General features: G+C 42.6%; 1 protein-coding gene across 5 annotated transcripts in view; it reads right to left on the bottom strand.

Moving 5' to 3' along the window:
- PDE7A (phosphodiesterase 7A) overlaps positions 1-19,487 on the bottom strand; it is a 165,710-nt gene that overhangs the window by 61,118 nt on the left and 85,105 nt on the right. For all 5 annotated transcript variants that reach the window (XM_032804105.2, XM_032804106.2, XM_032804103.2 and 2 more), the window contains exon 2: positions 11,295-11,355. In XM_032804105.2, the coding sequence (XP_032659996.1) occupies positions 11,295-11,355 (61 nt within the window). The remainder of the gene's footprint in view (positions 1-11,294; positions 11,356-19,487) is intronic.

Consider the following 19,487-nt stretch of genomic DNA (forward strand, 5'->3'; position numbering starts at 1 on the left):
TTCAATTCACTTCCTAGAAGTACTGTAGTGCAATCTCTGTCATGGAAGTGCAACTTACAAATGTAGATTATTTTTGCTACATAACTGCACTCAAAAACAAAAAAAAGTAAAACTTCAGAGCCTACAAGTTCACTCAGTCCTACTTCTTGTTCAGCCAATCATTAAGATAAACAAGTTTGTTTACATTTACAAGAGATAATACTGCCCTCTTCTTATTTACAATGTCACCAGAAAGTGAGAACAGGCATTTGCAGGGTACTTTTGAAGCTGGCATTGCAAGGTATTTATTTGCCTGATACACTAAACATTCGTATGCCCCTTCATGCTTTGGTCAACATTCCAGAGGACATGCTTCCATGCTGATGAGGCTCATTAAAAATATAATGCATTAATTAAATTTGTGAGTGAACTCCATAGGGGAGAAAACTGTATGTCCCCTGCTCTGTTTTACCCACATTCTGCCATATATTTCATGTTACAGCAGTCTGGGATGATGATCCAGCACTCATCGTTCATTTTAAGAACACTTTCCCCGCAGACTTCAGTAAATGTAAAGAAGGTACCAATGTGAGATTTCTAAAGAGAGCTACAGCACTCAACCCAAGGTTTAAGGTTCTTAAGTGCCTTCCAAACTGAGAGGAACAAGGTGTCAAGCATGCTTTTAGAAGTCTTAAAAGAGCAACACTCCGATGCAGAAACTAGAGAACCTGAACCAACCAAAAAAGAAAATCAGCCTTCTGCTGGTGATATCTGACTCAGATAATGAAAATGAACATGTGTTGGTCTGCACTGCTTTGGATTGTTATCGAGCAGAACCCATCATCAGCATAGACGCATGTCCTCTGGAATGGAGCCTGAAGCATGAAAGGACCTATGAATCTTTAGCACATCTGGCATGTAAATATTTTGCAACACTGGCTACAACATGAAAAAAGTTGATGATGAAAAAAGTAGTTACTAATACAGAATGACCACCAACTAATAAGAAAGTAGCTATGTGTATTATAATAGGGATACAAGTATCCAGACAGTAAGATTCAGAGTACACTAAAAGTAAAACAGGGCAACTTCTCTTCTAAGGACTTACTTCATTTGACCATTTAGCAGTTAAATACAATAAAATACAGGCAAGGGAGTTATGCTCATCATAGTAAGTCAGTTTCAGGTGCTCTATAACATGCAAATGAATTCTAAATATGTACAAAATTAAAATTAAGAATACAATATTGAATGTTTTTATAGATCTAATTTTATTCCAGTTCTGGCCTTTCAAAAGAAAAATAATAAATATATCATAGGAAGTTAGATATTGCCTTCAAGTTCATTGTACAGTATTCAAATGGCAGTGATGAGTCACATTTTGTCTTCCAAACCTGCATTTTGGTGCATCATCACACCACTTCTATCCTCTTGAGAAATTATGGGTTTGATAATCTGCTACTACAATTCCATATTTTTCCATAAAATTCCAGAAACCAGTAAGAAAACCAGAAACCAAATCCTTATCCCCATTAGAATAGAACCTATGGTACCTCAATCTTCTAGCAGACTTAGCTATTATCATTAGGACTATATTTTATCATAAATTTAATGTCAATTTACATTTCTAGTCCCTTTCATCCAAGCATTTCAGAGCACTTTAAAAAGCTGGATACATATTATCATTTCCATTTTAGAGAATAAGCTATTCATTTTTATGCTTTTGAAACAGTAAACTTTACTTTGCTAATTGAAAAGAAGAGGCACTAAGTGTCACATTACAATTAAATCACAAAAATAAAGTAAAATTCACTAATGCTAAGGGACAAAAATCCCCAAAATGAGAAAATTCATATTACAGAAACTCAAACCTGAATTTACTTTCTTGTACCTAAGTAGAGGAACACAAACTATATACAATAAGATAACCGGCACTTTGGAGAACCCTGCAATGCATGCTGCAAAAAAGTATGAGAGTATAGAGTTTCAGTCCTAAAAATAAAATAAGGAAAAACATTCCAATATATGAGAAACAGAACTGGAAAACAAATCAGTCATTTTCAACAAGCTTTTAAAAATAAGCATCTTTTTTCCACTTGAGAGCTCTCTGAAGTATTTGCTCTGTGCTTTCTCAGTCTTAGAAACCTGAGCCTTTGGAAGCAGACACCAGTATCACAGTATATTACAAATTCATAATTCCAAAAGATAGAGGTTACTTACTTATAACTGAAGGATCTTCAAGATGTGGGATCCCTATCTGTATTCCAAAAGTGGGATATGCACGCTCACCATGCACCTGAGTCTGGAATTAGTTGTAAGCAGTGTCCATTGGCTCACACATGCACCGTAGCTCTTCTCAAGCTGCCAACCAAATCCATAAAGAGTGGTGCAAGCCAATGCCTCTCCAGATTCCCCATTCTTACCACAGTGTAATCAATCCACAGCAGAGGGAATGGTGGGGGGGCATAGTGGAATATAGATAGGGACCACACATCTCGAAGAACCTCCAGTTACAGGTAAGTAACTTCCATTTCTTCTTCAAGTGATGGTCTCTGTGTCAATACTACATGTGGGAGATTAACAGATAAGTGGTGGGTGCGAGGACGCAGAAGTAATTGACTGTAGTACTGCTGTCCCCATAATCATAATTGCAGCTGATGACTGTACCAAGGTGTAATGTCTTGTGAAGGTATGCAAAGAGCTCCAAGTTGCTGCCCTACATATCTCTAGCATGGATATGTCTCTCAGAGATGCAGCTAAAGTAGCTTGCTTAGACTTGCTGTGGCCCAGGACTGAAGCCCAAGCGCCACTACCCAGGGCTGAAGCCAAAACCAGAGGGGTTCAGCCTTGGGCAGCAGGACTCAAGTTGCAGGCACCCTGACTGGGGCTGAAGCCCTTGAGCTTCAGCATTGGCCCCCCTGCCTGGAGCAGTGGGGCTTGGGCTTTCCCCCCCGCCCACCCAGGGAAGTGGGGCTTGGGCGGGCTCAGGCTTTGGTGCCCCCTCCTGGGGTCGTGAAGTAATTTTTGTTGTCAGAAGGGGGTGGCGGTGCAATGAAGTTTGAGAACCCTTTCTCTAAAGAAGTACCAGGGAAGCTTCCTGCTTACCAGTGAGTAGGGCTCATCAGGGAGGAGTTCTGAGTGTGGCGGGGAGGGCGAGACTCACCAGGAGGGTCTGGGTTTGAGGGACTCTGGATGCACAGGGATTGGGCAGATGGGGGTGCAGCTCCCTGTAAATGGATCCCTCCCTGTACAGCTCAGGAGTGATGGGTGCAGGAAGTGGGTGGAGAGGGGAAGTTTTCAGAAATTCCTGCAGCCGGAGGAGAAATCTGGGGGTAGGTCTGACCCAGCCCTAGATGCCGAGCAAAGGAAGAGGAAATCCCATCCTTCCCAGCCCAGCCGGGATAAACAGCTGAGCATGGCGCATGGTAGGAGCCACCAGCCAGGTCTTCTCCAGTCCTACCTTCTCCCCACAGTGATTTACGCAGAAAGTCATTTTTCTGCGGGGAAGCAAAAAAATCTGTGGGGGACAAATTCTGTGCATACGCAGAATTCCCGCAGAAGTAGACAAAATGTGGATTTTTCATGATTGACATAGATATCTTGGAAAAGTAAAAGGTAGAGCAGAATATGGGTCACGATGTGGACTTCCTTATAGGAGTTTCCTGTGAGAAGCCAGTCAATGAGATATGGGAAAACTGTAAATCCTCTTCTTGTCCCAGCAGCCACCACTGAAAAAACCCTAGGTGCTGTGAACAGACCAAAGGGGAGGACTCTGAATTGGTAATAGTTTTGCTCTAAGAGGAACCTGTGGAACCACCTGTGGGCTGAATGGATATCTATATGAAAATATGCTTCTTTCATGTTGAGAGCCACGAACCATGTGCCATTCTCTAACAAGAGAATTACTGATGCCAAGGGTGTCATGTTGAATTTTATTTTTTTGATAAGCTGGCTTAACTGACATAGATCAAGAAGTAAGGAGCATAGACTCCCTTTCCAGGGTGTTGAAGTGGAACCTTTTCTATGGCTCCCCTGAGGAGCAGGGAGTTCACATCTCCTGTCATAAAATCTCCTCATAAGAGTGGTCTCTGAAGAGCCATCGGGAAAGGGGTTTGGAGAAGGAATAGTCAGAAACTTGTTTAGACAGCCCCCATGGGTACTCTTTAATACCCATTTGTCTGTAGCTAGGGCCTTCCAGCTTTTGACAAATTGGGTGAAGCAGCCTTCAAACATATGAACAGGGGCATGAAGAAGCAGCAATAAAGGGATGTGGATGAAACACACTCTTCGCCAGGGGTTAGAATACGACATGATGGTGGATGTTGCAGACGGTGAGTTCCTGCGTCTATACACCCTCAATCTCTTGCAATGTGGCTCCTGAGAACATTGATGATAAAAGGGCTAAAGAGGTGAGTCTTGCCCTATATCCCTATTTCTGATGCTTCCTCTTGGGGATGGGTATAAACACCCAGCTGGTGAAGAATAGTTCTTGAGTCTTTGAGAAAGTGGAGAGATTTCATCCATTTTCTCATGGAACAGGTTAACAGTGTCAAAGGGCAGATCTTTGATGGAACTCTGCCTCTCTCTAGGGAAACCTGAGGATTGTTGTCGTTGTTGATCCCTCGAGGTCGAGGATGATCTCTTACACAGGTTTTATTTTTTTATGGGACACAGACCCATTGATAGATGTTGCAGGTGGTGTTGGAAGTCAGGGTTGAGCTATGATTGCTGGGTGACAGTTGTCTGTCCTTTATTTTATGTGCTTTTCTGCTACCAGGGCAAGACATTTTTCCTCAAATGTCGATGTTCCTTCTCTGACAAGTCTTAGACAGTTATCCCTATCCTGGGTTAATGTCTCCCAGTGTGTGGTATTGATGCCATATCTCTTGATGTTTATCTTGAGGATGTCTTTAAAGTGTTTCTTTTGGCTTCTCCCTTTCCTTTCTCTTTTGGTGACGTGGGCGTACAGCAATTGTTTTGCTTGGTGTACATCAGGCATGCACACACAGCACCTGCTCCACCTCAGCTGGTGCCTGATAATCAGGGGCTCAGCACAAAAGATGCTGACCTCTCTGAGGACACTGACATTATTGCGGTGATCCTCCCACTTTATGTTGAGGATCTTCCTAATAAAGTGCTGGTGTTCCAGGTTTTTCAGGTGTTTTCTATAGGTCATCCAAGTCTCACAGCCATAGAGAAGAGCTGAGATTACCATTGCTTTATAAATTAAAAGTCTAATGTGTGTTCTGATGTTGTGATTGTTGAACACCTGGCGAGACAGTCTGCCAAAGGCAAGGCTAGCATAGCGGATTCTGTACTGAATCTCAAGGTCTATGTCTGCTTTCTGTGAGAGATGGTTGCCAAGATAGGCAAAGTATTTTACATTTTCCACTTCTTCTCTGTCAATGTAGATCTTCCTTGCTGCGTCTGATAATTGACCAGGAGCTGGCTGGTGGAGAACTTTTGTTTTGCCAATGTTCAGAGTTAGCCGTAGACTTTTGTAAGCTTCAGAGAAGCAATTAAGGACTGTTTGTAGATCCTCCTTTGAATGTGCAAGTACAGCACAATCATCTTTGTACTGGAGTTTGGTAACTGTTGATGATATTACTTTAGTTCTGGCATGGAGACGAAAAAAGTTGAAGAGGTTGCCGTCAGTCCGATATTGGATGCCAATACCATGTGGTAAACAGTCTTGATTAACGTTTTCATAGCTGCTAAGAAAATGGAGAAAAGGGTGGGTGCCAGTACAAAACCTTGTTTTACACCAGTTCAGATGAGAAAGGGCTCACAGGTAGAATCACTGCACAGGATGGACACAATCATCTGTTCATGGAGGAGTCTTACAATGGTGATAAATTTTCTTGGGCAGCGAAACTTTGACATGATTTTCCACACAGCCTCTGTTGACAGAGTCAAAGGCTTTGGTCAGATCAATAAAGGCCATAATTAGCTCCTGGTGTTGTTCTTGACATCTTTCCTGGATCTGCTTAGCTGAGAAAATCATGTTGATGATGCCTTGTGATGGTCTGAAGCCACATCGAGACTCTGGAAGTACTTCCTCTGCAAGAGGGAGCAGGTGATTCAGTAAAATTCTAGCAAGAATTTTCCCTGCGATGGAGAGAAGGGAAATGCCTCGATAGTTGCCACAGTCAGCCCTATTTCCCTTTGTGAAAATGGTACCGTTAGCGCTATGTAAATCAGCAGGGATTTCCTCAGTGCACCAGATTTTGAGGAGCAGTGTAGTGGGGCAGCTGCCCCACTGCCTGAGAGTGTGGGCTGCAGCAGACCAGTGCGCCTGCGCAAATGGGCAGCCAATAAGAGAAGGGCTTATTGGGAGCCAATCAGGGCCCAGATTGGAGGCAGCCGATCAGGGCTAGGCTCAGCCCTATAAAAAGGCTGCTCAGAGAGGGAGCAGGCAGTCTGTCCCAGGCCTTCGATAAGGGAAGGTCTGTCTCCAGAGCTGGGAGACTACCATCTGGGACAGTGCAGTGCTGGGCAGGCCCAGGGGGAGCAGAAGAGAACTCCAGCCCGGTGTCTGCCAGGCTGAAGGTTCTGAAAGGAAGGGCCTAACTGGTGCGAGGGGCCGAAGGGGAGATCGTCCAGGGACGTGGGCAGACTGAGGGAGAGAAGGAGGGCAGGACGGCTGCCATTAGAGGATCCCGGGGTTGGGACGCAGAGTAGTGGGCGGGCTTGGATCCCTCTCCTTCCCCCTTGCCTTACCCCCAGCTGATGGTAGTGGCTGTCTAGGGCTGCACCAACCCCCTGCCAAGAGGGGTGTGACTTTGGGGGTGCAGTTGCCCACATTGGCTGGGGCTCAGAGAGACAACTGATTGACACACATACCCCAGAAGGGGATGAGGATGGACTAAGGGGCATTGCCGGAGGCAGTGGCTTGAAGAGGACGCCGCAGGTTGGGGGCAACATGGGTCCATACACCAACCAAGGGTGAGACAATGGACGGGACACCACCAGGAAAGGTGCTCCACTGGACTGAGCTAATTCCTGGAGTCACCAGCGGGAAGCGCTGTGGTGGTGAATCCCAACACTGTTACAATCAACAAATGAAGCTTGTTAGTCAGTGTTTCCCCCACACTTGCAGTACTTCAGCTGGTATGCCATCAGAATCTGGTGCTTTATTGTTCTTTATTTGCTTAATTGCTTTGAGGACCTCCTCAGGTGTTGAGTGGGTTGGGAAGAGTTTCCAGATTGGGTGCTGAGGGATGGAGTCAATGGTGTCATCAATCACAGTTGATTCTTGATTTAGAAGCTTTTGGTAGTGTTCCTTCCAGCACTCTTTAATGGATTCATTATCTTTAAGAAGAGTACTAACATTTTTGGATCTCAACAGTGTGAGGCCACATGAGGTTGGTTCATACAGGGTCTTTGTCTCACAAAAGAAGCTCCACATATGTCTGTGAGAGAACGCTTGGATGTCTTTTGCTTTGTCCTCCCACCATTTTAATTTTTTTTATTTATTTTTTTAAATTTATTTCTCAGATCCTCCTTTTGATGGAAAGAGTTCTGCTTCTGATAGGATGATGCATGGTTCTGCCAGTCACAGAAAGCTTTTCTCTTTGGGTTAAAAAGGGCTGTGATCAAAACATTCTCATTGTCAAACCAGTTCTGATGGTGGTGGGTAGCAAGGCTGATGGATTCCTCACAAGCCTCATGGATGGTAACCACGGTTCTGTCCTCATGACAATGGTCATAGCCATCCCCCGGATGTGGTATTTGCCACATCCACCACAGCTTTGAGTGAAATTTGTGTCACCAATTTGCTCTCATCCACTAAGCCCTGAAAGCAGACTCTGTTCTCCTCAGAGAGCTTGTCCTTAAACTATAGAAATCTAGCATAATCAATAAAATCATGTTTGGCCAGGGGGGCCTAATAATTAGAGATTTTGAACTGGAGAGAGATGGAACAGAATACCTTTCTTCTGAAAAGGTCGAGTCTCTTATGTCCCTTATCAGAGAAAGGAGCCTTTGGGTGCTGATGCCTGGACCACTCTGTGGCTGCCTACTTCCCCCTCCACTCCCCGCAGGGAGTTTGGTGGATAGTGAGAGAAGAAGAACTCTCGCCCCTTGGATGGGACAAAGTAGTGCTTCTCAGCCTTCCCGGAGGTGGGAGCACAAGTAGTAAGGGGGTGCCAAACCATATTTGCTAGTTCCATGATGACCTCATTGATGGGGAGGGCCACTCTGCTAGGACCAGAGGGCTGCAGAATGTCTAGTAAGCTGTGCTGAGGCTCCTGAATTTCCTCCAGCTGGACTTATAGCTCTGCCACGACCCTGTGCATGAGCTCTTGATATTGTTTAAAGTCATCCGGGGAGACGGAGAAGATGGAGTGACCACCTCACCCAATGACAATGACAAGATTACTCTTGGAACCCTCAGATCTGGCTCACCTTACTCCTCCTAATACTCTGACAGGGCCGGTTGCATATAGCTGTGTGATAGCAAGAAGGACTTATGCACAGATCCTAGGTATCTGGGGTAGGGCTCCTACAGTCCTAGTATCTCCAACAGACTGATCCGTCAGCAGAGGGGAACCCCATGGAAGAGGGTATCACCTGTCCCTTGGCCAATTAGGTCTTGTGGAAGATCAGAACCTTGACTTCTAGGGGTTCTGTCTGGGGCCGCCTGTCCTCAGTGCCACAGAGTCTCCTATAGAGCATCCGACTCATTGAAAAAGAAGGCCAGATCCCTGATCACGAGTGACTCCGACAGTAATGATGGTTGTGCTTCAAGACTAGCAGGGAGAATAACTCCATCTCCTTGTGACAGATTCCTCCTCCGTTGTAACATCCCTCTTCTGGGGAGACATATTTCTCCATCCACCCCGAAGAATGAAGAGAGTCCATGGACAGAGCTGGAGCCTCTCTGGTTACTGTGGCTGTCAGCTCACTCTGCGGCCATATCACTATTGGTACTCCTGGGTTCCCGCAGTGAATGGAGGCACCAGCAACTGTCTATTCTGCATCTTCACCACCATCAGATCCATGACCTCATATGCCTCCTTCTCTGTTAAGATTTAGTCAGGCCTAAGACTTCAGTGTCCATGCATGCTGGCTCTCCCAACTTTGATGGGGTAAGGAAGCGATCCCTTCTTTTCAGGATAGTTTTAGACATAGATGACTTGCCTTTCCATCTAAGAGAGTGCCCCTTTCTCTAGTGTGAAGACCTAGCCTCCGTTCCCGAGCTGGTGGTCGGATAGATGCTACTTGCTTGTTGAGACTGATGTACAGAGTGGGTCCCCAGCCCAAATCTGACCAAGTCTTCATTGCCTTCTCCATGAGGCGTTTTCTGAGTCTCGACCCTCATGAGTTCTAGGGGGAAAGAAGTGAGATGCTGGACTTGGCAGAAATGTGAACCTCACCCAGACAGTGGAGGAAGTGTTGATGTTTGTCATTCACAGAAAAGGAGCTAGAGAAGGAAACAGTTTTTGAACCCTGGGCAAAATCCCAGACCTTTCGGGGGCGGGAGGGAGGGGGGAATGCTATCTAGCTATGCTGCACTCTTCTATTAAAACTAAAAAACTAACTACATATGATTCTTATAGGAGTGACACAATAAAAAGGAGCTCAGAACACCAAAAATTCTGATGCAAACTATGTGATGGTAAGAAGGAACTGGAAAGGCTTTGGGCCACATGCCCTTTATGACCTTGGCTGGGAGCATAAGGAGAGCTACTGCACGTGTGCAAGCCAATGGACAATGCCTACAAGACATTCCAGACACAGGCGCATGATGCACATGAATATCCCACATGTGGATACACATAGGGATCATCACTCAAAGAAGAATCAAGATACCAAAAAAAGAAAATCCTCACGATTTTTAAGCGAGTTGTATTATTTTTTTGGTCTGGTACCTGATTTTTGACTTTTTAGGGGGAATTTCCCCTTTGTGTAGGAGCATTTCAGAAAAAGGTCATCCTGAAATGCACGATCTGGAAGACGTCCTCTTCTTTTTACTTCTGGTTGATAGGCAGGACACTTCAATATCATCCCTTTCCTAGGCACTGATCTCAGTTCCCTCTTCTGTGCCCTACACCCTGCAGCCCTCTCTAACAGGCACTAACCCCAATCTTACTGTACTTTCTCTAGACACTGCCCCATCTAGCTCCCACCCGTAGACACAGTCTCCCGCCGCTGTAATTGGCTCTGGCCCTGCCATTTCCCTGGATGCTGCCCTGTTGTAGGAGAGTGAAATCAAGCTGGGGCTGACTCCCAGAAGGTTGAAGAAGAGGAGGACACTCCTGGGATACTTTCAACACCCCACCCCTTCACCTCCTTAGGGCTGAACAAAGGAACAGGATGGGAAAGAGCTACACCCCAAGCTAGCACCCTCAGCACTTTCTCAGCTCCATGGGCTGCTCTTCCCGTCCTAAACCCAGGTAGCACATGCAGGAAAGCAGAGAAGTCCTGCTTCAGTTACTCCATTTTAATTCACATCATTATTTCAAGACTGAGACTTAAGACAGTTTCTATAATGAACTTTAGAAGTGTAAGACAAAACTATTCTTATATGCAAATATTTACTCTGTTATAAACCATTCAATTTTAATTACACCTCTACCTCGATATAACGCTGTCCTTGGGAGCCAAAAAATCTTACTGCATTATAGGTGAAACCATGTTATATTGAACCTGCTTTGATCCACTGGAGTGCGCAGACCCCCCTCCGGAGCACTGCTTTACCACATTATATCCAAATTCGTGTTATATCGGGTGGCATTATATCGAGGTAGCGGTGTATAACAAAAAATGACAGGTGCTAGAATGTTCTGCTATATGCATACTGAATGAGGGACAACAAAAAGTACTGCAATACAAATACAGACTTTACATAATATTGTTTAAAAATGAACATACAAAGGTCATTACCACCCATTAAATCTATTTTTTCTACAGATTTAACTGAGGTAGACAAAACATAAGCCCATGCAAACCTGTAAGATTCTTATCCTGTTAAATATTTTTCCTTAAATCCAAAACTAATGAGGAAACACTGCCTTCGGTATCTTAATACATTTTGTGACAGTCACCATGGTTTCCTTATATATATAGATCTTTATAACACTTTGCACAATGGAGCCTCAATCCCAAATACAATATTTGGGTGGAATAACTTTTTTGCAGCAGTTAGTAAATGGCAAAATAAGTTGACTAAAATAGTGACAGCAGAAAAAAGGACAAACTGAAAGGTTTTAAATACTGTATTTATAAATTACATTACAGTTCACCACAACCACTGTAAAGCAAATAGTCACAAATATAGATCAGTGCTGCAATAAAGAAGTTGTCATGCTTACCTAGCATACGAATGTACAATGCAGTTTGATCAGAGCTGTCATAGGAAATTGCTCCACGTCTCTGTAGAAATAAAGACAAACATCAATCTATTTTATGGATGATAATTAGTCTGACCCTTAAGTTGCATCTCTTGTGAAGAGCCATGGTCAACTTAATCTTTTAAAATTGACCAATTAAAAAAAATATTCAGTTTTTGATAGTGCATCTGTCAACAGTGCATCCTAATTTTATCCTGGCAAGAGCAGAGAAGAGCCAAGAGAAGGAGGGAACTAATAACAGAAGCCAGGAGAGGAGAACTGCTAGCACGGGGTTTATGACAGTGGTCCCCAAACTTTTCATATCACGCCCCCTCTTGTCCCATTTGCACCTCCCCTCCCCCCCACGAGCCATTGTTGGAATCACGAGCAGAGTCGCACCTGGGCTAGCAGCCGGGGCCATGGCTGCGTGCAGAGCCACGGTCACATGCAGGGCGGAGCAGAGTTGAGGGAAGCGGGAAGCAGCGCAGGCCGAGGGATGTGCTGGCCACCGCTTCCCGCAGCCTCCATTGGCCTGGAATGGCAAACTGCGGCCACTGGGAGCTGCGATCGGCTGAACCTGCAGATACTGCAGGTAAACAAACTGTCCCAGCCCACCAGCAGATTTCCCTGAGAGACCGCCTGCCAAAAGTTGCTGATCCCTGCTGTATGCAGTACCCATCTATCAGATGAAGACTGATACTAACAATAAATAGAATAGAATATGGTTTCCCTTGTCCATAATGCTTACAATCTTCCTTTACTGTCAATGAAACTGAAGCCTCAGGTTGCTCCCTCCCTTTCACTTTTGCAGATGAGAGTGAGGCTGACTGTCCTCAGGGAACAGGGTGTCTCCTTACCATGTGAGGGCCGGCAGCAACCATAAGATGTGGAAATGACTGAGATGAGATGACAAGCAGCACAATCAAGGTAGCACAGTGCTAGGAAATGGGTTAGGAAACTGAGGCACAAAAGACAGAGGCATGGGGCTGAGGCTATACACCTGACCTGACTTTGTGTATGGCCCTTTATCAGAGAGAGGGAGGGTACTAGGGAAGCAGGAGGCAAGGAATGGGGAAAACTGGGAACTAGTACTGCTGTGCCCCAGGTAGAGAAGAAATCTGCCTCCCACTGCTCCGGAAGTATAGCTGCTGAGTCAAAACAGTAAAAGGAAATATATGGGAGTTCCCTTATCTCAGCAGAGAGAAGAAGGTAAGTGGAGTCTCCATCTGAATAGCCAGGGAGAGCTGTTCATTTCAGGATGAAAAGTCAACCCTAAATGATCATATACACATTGCCAAAGGAATGAAGGGGAGTTAAAAAGTCAAAAGATAGACTAAAAACGTAATTTAATTTTTTATTTTTCAACAACTCATGATTTTTGGGGCCAATCTCAATTTTTGAAGGTTTGACTTACAGTTTTTTGCTCTCTTGAGGGGCTCTGACTCACCATTTTTGATCTCCTGAGATTGCCATTACCGCTAATTTATCTTCTTAGGGAGGTGTAAAAAAGGAACAGGATGGCAGCTCCCCATACCCTAGGGGACTGGAGGCAGTAAGATAAGTTTCCTCCTAACTTAGAACAGTGAGGCCTATACCTAGACACCCACACATTTAAGGTTCAATTTTGACAGATTACACAAACTGGAGGTAGGCAATTCTTCCCCTGGAAATATAAAAATACCAGAAAGCTTGCAAAACACTTAAAAACAAATCTTGAGTATTTCAAGTCACTTGTAATGTTTAAGGTTGGCAATACCCTCTCCTCCAAGTCATTCCTTTAGAAGTACTTCTGCCAAAAGGAATATAAAACACTAACCCCTCCCCCTATAGATATCTTAACTATGTAAACTGAAGACAGTCCTAAAGCAAGACCCATGCATTAGTGGGCCATTCAATCAATGCTTTCCTCTACATCCCATCCAACATTTGTACAGTACAATCCAATGACAAAAACTCTTCAAGCAGGGTCTTTGTCTTCTTACCTGCTCCAATGCCTGCTCCAATTGTTGGAACTATGCAAACATATAGCAACCCAACATTTACGGAGGCAGTAACAGCAGTTCTTACTATGTGTGGATGGTGTATGTGTAAATCTGTACTTAACTACCACAATAGGAACCTTAAAAAAAGTAATCAAAGGAATAATTTGTTACATTGGAAAAGGTAAAAAATTCTCTCTCTTTTAACTAACTAAAAGTCTTTATTTAGTGCAAATATAGAAGACCAAAGGTCTAATAATATAATGATGTTTACCAGTAGGATCAAGTTTGTTTACTTTCTCCACTTGCATCATTGAATTGTTAGGCTCCAAGGCCTGAATTTATATTTATTTAATTTAACTTGCCTTCTTTTTCAAGTGAAAAACAAAAACTTATCCCTTTCACTTTCAGGTCAGAAAAGGATTTCCTCACAAGTACGTTTTATCTTTATTATAGTAGTTCCCAGAGTCCCCTAAATCATGGTTACAAGTTTGAAACAGTACAGGAACCAATCAATAACCTAAAATATCTTGTCTAAGAAACGCTTATAAATTTATTATTCCTGGGAAAAGAAATTAAATATGATTTCATGACAGGACTTCAACAAATTAGGTATTTTACTAGCTAACGGGAAAAACTAATGATTGAAATAATAATTAAAAATAAAATGGAACAGTATTTTAACTAAATATTTGGTATAGAAAGCAAGTATATTTTAGGGAGGTTGGCTGTAACACAAAGAATTAGGAAGTAAATTGTTCAGAACAGACCTGACTCACAGAAAAGTCAGAAATTATTTTCTGTTGAAAATATATTGACTTACTTTAGGGTAACAGATCAGAGTATGATTAATGTACAATTTACTCCGATGAAGTCAATAGTTATTCCAGATTTACACTGGTATGGCAATTGAAATCCAGCAAAATGTTTTAATAAAGACAAAATTTAAAATCCTACGCATGCATGAGAGGTCTCAAAATATTTTAATTTGTGATCAATTTAGTTTTAATGGAAGTACTAGAAGATGCTATTGTAAAGCACACACAAGGAGTTTAAATATGTAATGATTTATGTATCAGCTATAAAATGTAACAAGCCACTGCAAAACAGTCTTAGTATTTGCTAGTAACTAGTTAAGTGACTAATTTTTAAAGTCAAATATTAATGGAAATTGGTCAAATTAAAACCACATCCTTCAAAGGAAAATAAATTTAATTGCAAGCAACTGATGCTAACCAGCAATAGTGATCTACCCAGCGTTAATCTTAGGTTTAAAGATTACAAAAGCTCAACCTTCAATGTTTTAGTTGGTGCCTTCATTTGCATATAACTGTCTTATTTACATTCTACAATGGCAGGCAGCTGCAGGTAAAACACAAATCATAGAGTGTCAGATATACATAATAAAAATTAGTTATGGGAAAGTATTTTTAAAACATTACTGATAACATGTCCAATGTACCAATCACTATAGAATATAGTACCATAAAGTTTACATAACATCCACCAAGCCTCATAATGGAATACTTATAGCAATGAAACAAGGTGAGACAAAACTCTCAAACTTTGTAAATAGTAAAAAGAAAATTTGTAGAAGAAAAAGGGTTACTGAAGTAATACAGCAAGTTTCTGCTTTTAGATCCAGATTCCAAGAAAAGGTGCAAGTTGTTTGATAATCCTAGGACCTGCTGGATGAACATCGCAATTGGAGCTGTGATAGTTTCAGAAATCCTGACCTTTGGCTGAGACGTAAAATGGTGCAGAGCAAGAGTAACTACTTTAGATTTGTTTTGAAATTTTTGTTCTTCAAGGCTGCAGGTCTGGGAAAATTAATGCTGTGAACCAGTTGGGGGATAAAGTGTACAGCTACTGTTTAAATACAGGAGACAGAGAAAGACGAGCAAAAGTGGTTAAGTGCAGAGCTTCAAACAAGCCAATGGAGCAGCTATATGTGCAGCTTGCTGCAGGATTTCAAAAGAGAAAGTTCTGTCTTACTTGTCCCTTTTCATTTAAAGGGCATGTCTACTCTTAAAATGCTGGTGTTTTAAGTTGAAGACGTTCCTCTGCCAACAGGAGACCTTCTCCTGTCAGAGAAATTAATTCACCTCCCCAGGAAGCAGTAGCTATGTCAACAGGAGAAGCTCAGCTAGGGAGTTAAGTTAGTATAACTACTTGTTCAGGGATATGGATTTTTCACACCCCTGAGCAATGTAGTTATATTGATATAGGTCTGAAGTGTAGACCTGGTCTAAAACTCACCATGTCAAACCGTCTTCACAGTGGGTCATGCCCTGACAACTGGGGGCAGGCCAGTGTGACATTGCACTCCATATGTTTATGGAAATATGCTTATGAGTGTAAATATGATGTAACTGGAATATGCTTTATGCAAAAGGTCTTTTGTAAGGTATCATTACAAAGCTTATGATCTACTGAGTGTGTTGATCCTATTTGTATAAATGTATCATTCTTGTATCTGAAGGTAGAAATATGAAGTGTTACGCTGAACCTCTATTGTAATTATGCCAAGTGTGGGTCATTAATGGTGGCTTGGAATCTTGATGGTTCCCATCAACTAGGACAATTTGTGGTAAATGGCTCTGTTTACTTGCAATCCTCCAGGGCATACGTGCGGGTCAGTCCTGGAGAAATGGAGGGGGGGCTCACAGGACATGTGACCATGTCACCTGCTCCTGGAATCCATCTTGACCTTGGTGCTTTTCCATTGAGAAGAAGGGGTGGGAACCCAGAGAGACGCACAAAGGATTCTCACCTTGTGCCAAAGCTATATAAGGGAGTGGAACAGAACAAAGGAGGCTGCAGTCATGAGAAACCCCCTAGCTACCACCTGAGCTGGAACAAGGACTATACCAGAGAAAAGATTGGGCTCAGACTAGAAAGGAGTCTAGCCTGTGAAAGAAGCTTATTGGAACATCTCTGAGGGTGAGATTTACCTGTATTCAATTTCTTAAATGTATTAGGCTTAGACTTGCGTGTTTTGATTTATTTTGCTGTGTGACTTAATTTGTTCTGTTTGTTATTACTTGGAACCACTTAAATCCTTCTTTTATATTTAATACAATCATTTTTGTTTATTATTGAACCCAGAGTAAGTAATTAATACCTGCGGGAGCTAACAGCTGTGCATCTCTCTCTATCAGTGTTATAGAGGGTGGAAAATTTATGAGTTTACCCTGTATAAGCTTTATACAGAGTAAAATGGATTCATTTGGGGTTTGGATCCCATTGAGAGCTGGGTGTCTGAGTGCTAGACACAGGAGCACTTGCTAAACTGTTTTCAGTTAAGTCTGCAGCTTTGGGGGCGTGGGTCAGACCCTGGGTCTGGGTTGCAGCAGATTAGTGTATCTGGCTCAAGACAGGGTTCTGGAGGGCCAAACTGGCAGAGAAAATGGCCTCAGAGGTAGTCACAGCACATCAGGTGACAGTCCCAAGGGCATCTCTGAGACCGAACCCGTCACAACCAGACCTTTACTCTGAAATTGAGTTAGGACTAGCACTCCGAAAGAACTTCCCAGAACAATATCTTACAACACAGAGAAATATTACCTATATAAAAGTTTAAGAGTGTTATTCAACTCAAACCATTTGCAGTAAAGCCTTGAGATGAAGTTTAGGGCTCTCCTGAGGGATCTCTGTTCCTTTTCAAGCTACTTAAACAAGTGAGCATTAGCCAGAAAAAACCCTGGACATAATGAAGTCCTCTGAGGGAAGGGTCATACTGTCTGACAGGAAGAGTTCTAGAATGAAAACTCACAGATAAGACAGAATTTTCCCTCCCAATCCCCTTCACATCAGGCAGGCTTCACAGTGGGATGTAAAAGAGGAGTAAATCATCCCTAGGAGGGATGGAGGATTCAGTTTAACAAAGCAAGATTTAGAAGGAATTTAAGAGTTACTAGGAACCCTGTTTCATAACACCCTTCTACCAGCAAGGGTAAGGTGGTGACTCTATAGTGCTTGAGAGCATGAACAGAAGGCCCCATAGTAATATTGCAGACCTCAGAAGACGTGTGATTTTCACACTCACAAAGTCACTGCTCTTTTCACAGAGCATATGGTCATGAGAGGAATTACACCTGAAGCTACTATATATACACATACCTTTATTCTCTGAAACCTCTGTTCAAAACTAACTTATGCATTTTCCTCCCTTCAGATATTTGGATTAATCTAGGACAAAACCACCACTTCCTATTATATGAAGATTGTGGGGATGGAGAACGATCATGTTTGACAGATCATGTAACTGAGGTTTCACTGACAGCATGGCAAACTCTGAAATTTAATCAGACAAAGAGATGGTGAGTTGGCAAGATGCTTTCAATGAGAAGAGGAAGACATCTACCAACTGTGAAGCTCAAAGGTGGTTTTAATAGGATTTATAGTACACAGAGCAAGAACATGACAGGAATATGCATATTGCCAGAGGATTAAAAGACTGATGGTCCCTCAGGAATCTGTTAAGTGACTAACAAGAGTCCCATGGGTTTCTTACAGTGCAAGATACTTGCAGTTGTTGACTTCTCTTTCCAAGAAGTGTTGGCCTTAAGCCCAATGAACACAGCATCTTGCAAAAACACTAGAATGTCATTTGCCTTTGTCCAGATGTGTATCCCCTGTAATACCACTATCTAAACCACAAGTGATACTTTTAACTTGGATAACATTTAAGAATTTCTCCTGAGATACTAGGAAGGTGTTCACTGCCTTTGATTAAATGACTGTAGTTCCTTCCTTTCAGCTTTGCAACTGTTGGGCTGGTCAGCACTGAATTTTGGCTAAAAGACAGTCCATGTTGCATTGTTTTGTGTGCATGTTGGGAGTGGAAAATGAAGTTCCAGTTACATTTAAGTCTACTCTGAGAACCAAGATATGAGGGTTAATGAGAAGGTGATTATAATCACTGGCCTTTCCTACACAATCTATCTTTATCGTTAGTGGCTGAAGAGAGGAAAGGCATAAAGGAGGCCTTTCAGCTCACTTCAGAGATAAGGGGCCCATGGCCTCCACTTTTGAGTCTCTTCCTCACATGGTACCTTTTCTGATTTTCCAAGAAAACTTGGCTATAAATAGGTTTAAATGCTTCCAACTTGGCCTGTGTGTAGCATTACACTCCATATTCTTCATACAGATATTGTTATGATGTGATTATGGCATAACTGTGATGTATTTTATACAAGCTAGGTCATGCGACATATTGTTGAAAAGGTTATGATTTCCTGAATATAACTATCCTATTTGTATGGATGTATCATTTTTGTATCTTGAGTTAGAAATATTGTCTGTGCATCTATTACAAATGTGTTTACACCTGGGGAATGCCCACTAGGCAGAATGCAGTAAGTCTAAATGGCTGGTTGGGAAGGGCCATTAGGGAGAATAATAGGTCTCAGAAGATGCTATGTCCCACTGGGGGGGCCTTCCTGGGGATGTTGGAAACAGCCTCTGAGTCATGACTGCAGTGGCCCTACAAGGACATGTGACCAAGTACTGAATTCCATGATAATACTAGTGTTTTTTCATGGACCTGGTGTGGAAATTGAACTGGAAGACAAAGGGTTTCCACTGTATGTTAAATCTATTTAAGGTATAGGAGAGACATCATTGTTGTTTGTTCTTCACTGACTCCCTACTCCAAGAAAAAAAAAAAAAAAAAAAAAAAAAAAAAAAAAGACTTCTAGGAACACCTAAGGAAAAAAAAAGACTGAACTAGGGAAGAATGGCTGAATCCAGGCTAGAGGGTTGTCTACTCTGTGAAAGGAATAACTGGAGTTCTAAGCTGCAAGTAAGCGCTGCTTGCCTTCAAGAATCTCTACAATCTGCCTAAAACAACATTTAGGGTAAGAATTTGCTACACATTTCCAATTTCTTTGTTTTATTTGCTAGGTAGTCTGCTTTGATCTGTTTGCTTTCCCTTACAATCAATCTTTTGTAGGTAATAAACTTATTTTATTTTGTCTAAGACCACTGGGTGGAAAACATTATTGAGGGGGCAAAAACTTTTGCATATCTTCCTCCACACTGAAGGAAGAGGTGAATTTCATGAGATTACGCTGTACAGCTCTCTGTGCAGCGCAAGATGGTATAATGTTGGGTTTATTCTTGCAGTGGGCGGGGGGGGGGGCTGCACTTGAGTACTGGGCAATTCCTTAGCTGAGCCTTCCCATGCAGAGCT

This window comes from Chelonoidis abingdonii, chromosome 2 (genome assembly GCF_003597395.2).
Source record: "Chelonoidis abingdonii isolate Lonesome George chromosome 2, CheloAbing_2.0, whole genome shotgun sequence".
Taxonomy (NCBI): domain Eukaryota; kingdom Metazoa; phylum Chordata; order Testudines; family Testudinidae; genus Chelonoidis; species Chelonoidis abingdonii.